General features: G+C 34.7%; 1 protein-coding gene across 1 annotated transcript; it reads left to right on the top strand.

Annotated features, from left to right (window-relative positions):
- Positions 1–366: 366 nt before the first annotated feature.
- Positions 367–1776, top strand: LOC126744118 (uncharacterized). Its single transcript, XM_050451467.1, has 2 exons — positions 367–1003; positions 1157–1776. Exons 1-2 carry the CDS (start codon positions 653–655, stop codon positions 1613–1615), a joined length of 810 nt encoding a protein of 269 aa, XP_050307424.1. The 5' UTR covers positions 367–652; the 3' UTR covers positions 1616–1776.
- The last annotated feature ends 1826 nt before the right edge of the window (positions 1777–3602 follow it).

The following is a 3602-nucleotide window of genomic DNA, read 5'->3' as shown; positions in this document are numbered from 1 at the left end:
ATTCACAAGGTTCGCGATTGCCGATAAACCGTAAAAACGGACCAATTCCTCGATTTTTGTCGGATATTGTTCGACTTAGAACTCCGTCGACTGCGCCAGTTATAGATTTGAAAGATGGAAAGGCTTTTAAAATTTATTTTAAGAACGTTACAGCGTTGTGACTTAACTCTACTAATGCTTAAATCTATCTGATTAAAACAATACAAATTACTTCTTAGCTAAAGTAAAAATGATTACAATGCAAAAGATCATATTCTATAAACTAAGGAATAAAATATACTATAGTCAGGGGTTATATGTTCCATAACTCGCTTACCTCGTCGCTGTGCCTCTAGCCTCGTCGTTCCACTATGTTTGTACCCTAAAGGGGGGTTTACACGATGCCAGTGACTTGAACAAGTTACTAAAATCCAGCACTGGATTTTAGTACTTGCTTTGTGTAAACATATATTCCAGTACTGATTTTAGTAACGATTTCAGTACACTGAATAGAAAGCATTTCTATTTACTGGAGCAAGTAGTTGCCCCCACTCCCACTATCTTCTTAACTAAACCTGTGTAGACACGATGATTCCAGCGTTCGATTTTAGTAAATAAATCAGTACGTAGTTTTAGTAATTGTTTTAAAGTGTAGGTGTTATTATTATTCAAAATGTGCGCAAAATGGACTGAAGATATCACAGTAAAGTTTGTAGAATTATATAAGGAGGAAGAGTGCCTTTGGAATACACAGTTGGTAATCTATAGAAATAAACAAGCCCGTGAGTCGGCTATAAAAAGAATTGTGGAAACAATGGAAATCGAGAATTTTGGCCCAATAGATGTAAAAAACAAAATAAAAACTCTAAGGTCGACGTATGTACAAGAGGTAGCAAAAATTAAGAAATCGCAAAGCTCTGGGGCCAGAGCCGATGAAATATATAAACCAAAAATGAAGTGGTTTTCAGTTATGCATATGTTTTTACAAACAATGGATAAGAGAAGGGTAACATGCAGTAATTTGGTAAGTAAGAAGCTACTATATTATTTTATTATATGTACCTATATTAGTAATTGAATACAAAATATATTAAAATGTTACTTTTTGGTACCTAAAATAAAAAATACTAAATAATTTCTTAATATGCCAAATGTGTGAATATGAGATATTTTCTAGGCTTCAGAAACATATAATGGATCGAATACATTACAAGTAGAAGATGAAGTTGAAGAGGCAACACACGAAGAAGTACCATTAGCAGCAGAGGTAATAAAAGCGAATGTTAGTGGAGCTATTAATGAACCTACTCCAAAACGCCATAAGGCAGCGAAGTCCAAGATTAAAGAAGTTGCTGGTTGCATCAAAGACTTAAATTCTTTAACGAAGTCTATTCGAGATCTACAATCTACGGAATCATCTGAAAATGAATTCGATATTTTCGGGAAGAGCGTAGCTGCACAATTAAATAAGTTGCCCCTTTTAGCGGCCGTCACGGCTCAAGCTGAAATTCAGCAAATTTTGACTCGTTCCAGAGTGTCAAATATAGAGGGTACAAGCACCTCATTAGGTTCTTCCAGATGCACCAGTGCATTTAGTACTTTGCCGATCCCGGAATCAGGTGAAACCTTGATTTAACCAGAATCACCCAACACATCCCTACCACCGGCAGATAACAATACAAGCAATATTCTTTCCGAAGCATATAGATCCGCTTTTGATCTAGATACTGATAATTGGGGTTAGAATCATATACTTTATTTTCATTCATACTTAATATTTAGATTTCAGTTTAAAGAATAATGTGTTATTTTACGTTTAATTCAATAATATGATATATGAATAATTATTTTTTTACTGTTGAAAACTATGATTTTAATTTTATAAAAAAAGGAATACGACATTATTTACCTGTATAAAATCCTCCAATGCATCGTATATGGCATCGCATACTTCTGGAATAAACTTGGAAATTGCAGGCCGGGAAACACGGAATTGCTGCTGCAAATTTCGGTAACTATTTCCAGTAGCTAAATATGACAGAGTAATTTCTAATTTTGTTCTGGCAGGTAAAGCCATTCTCATTGTGGTGTCAGATCGCTGTATAGCTGGCGATATATTTTTTTCAGAAGAACGTCAAAGGAAGCAGGAGACATTCTCATACAGTTTCTGTATTCTTGAACGTCTTCGATGGCAAGTTCCTTTAAAAGCATGTTAGATGCACCATGCGTGCTTCTCCTTGCCAGCCATTTTCTAACCCAAATTCTTTTCTTGGGATTTGTTGTTAATTCACTCTGAACAATGTCAATTAACTCCTCTATCAGTACTTTAACACCTAATATTAAGTTTCTTTTAAGTAAAACATATTCCTTCTGCTTCGCACTCATCATTTAAATTTAACGTTTTTAATTCTCGCCTGTAACCTACACTATAAAAACTTGATAAAATGGATTTTATGCAAGTTACTTGATCAAATGACTGGCATCACGTAGACAAGAACTATCTTCCAAAGCACTTGCTTTTGGTACTGGATTCTAGTAACTTGTTCAAGTCACTGGCATCGTGTAAACCCCCCTTAAGTGCCGACAGTTCGACGCGTTCGTACCGAGACGAGCGCCTCGATCCGCGATGCGATGACGATCATGGTGATCTGTTTCTATCCCCACCACCTGTACTCCCCGATTCCCCGTTTCTCCTTTAATTAACGAAGCCGAGAGTCAAGCGCCGAAAAATGCAATCGCTGTATTTCTAGACCCGCACCTTAAATGAAATTACTTTGAGAACAGCGATTATCTGCATCCTATGGTGAATATGCTATATCGTTTACCAGTACGAGAGTGAATTAATTGATGGAGTCTGTTTCAGCATATCCACCCTAGATGTCGCTAGAGAATTAACATTAATATTTTTAGCATATTTTTTTTTATCCTGAATGGCCTTTTTAATAGAACGGTTTACTTTAGTTACACTCATGAGACCTAAACATTTTTGCTCTTGGTCTAATCTGGCTTCTTAGGGCAGAGCCGATTCCCTTCACCAAAAATGTAGAAAATAGAGAAAATATTATTGTCATTTGCTAATAACGACCTTTATTCTCCTTAATGTTTTTAGGCTCTAATGTTACATAACATAAAATTATAATTTTTAATAAAGATATTATATGTGTGTCTACATTATGTGTTATGCTTTAATACATGTTGTCCTGATCTTAATAAAACATTTTATATATGTACCTATAACTTCTGCCTATTCTATGTGAGCTATACAATTATTATTTAAATAATGTATTAAACTAATTAACTTAATAAGGTTACAAAAATATTTATTACGTGCAAACCTGTATACAACTGAACTTTGTTATGACTATTTTTTATATGCTTATAAGAAAAACTTAATTTTAACTTCTGCACTTTTTTCTTTCACATCCTCCAACTTTTCACAGCAAAATTAATTTCAGGCTCTGCTGTTGGTGCAAAATTGAAATCATGTCCCTTACTGGAATTTGACACCGGTTCACCTTCTACCAAATCGTTGACAGTTTCTCTGTTTGAAGTACCATGCTTTAAAGAAGTGGACGAACTTGTACTGGGTATAGATAAGTTTGTACTAAGCAATTCTGTATTTA

This window comes from Anthonomus grandis, chromosome 13 (genome assembly GCF_022605725.1).
Source record: "Anthonomus grandis grandis chromosome 13, icAntGran1.3, whole genome shotgun sequence".
Classification (NCBI taxonomy): Eukaryota; Metazoa; Arthropoda; class Insecta; order Coleoptera; family Curculionidae; genus Anthonomus; species Anthonomus grandis.
Note: the sequence above shows the minus strand (reverse complement) of the source record. Positions and strands in the feature narration are given on the sequence as shown.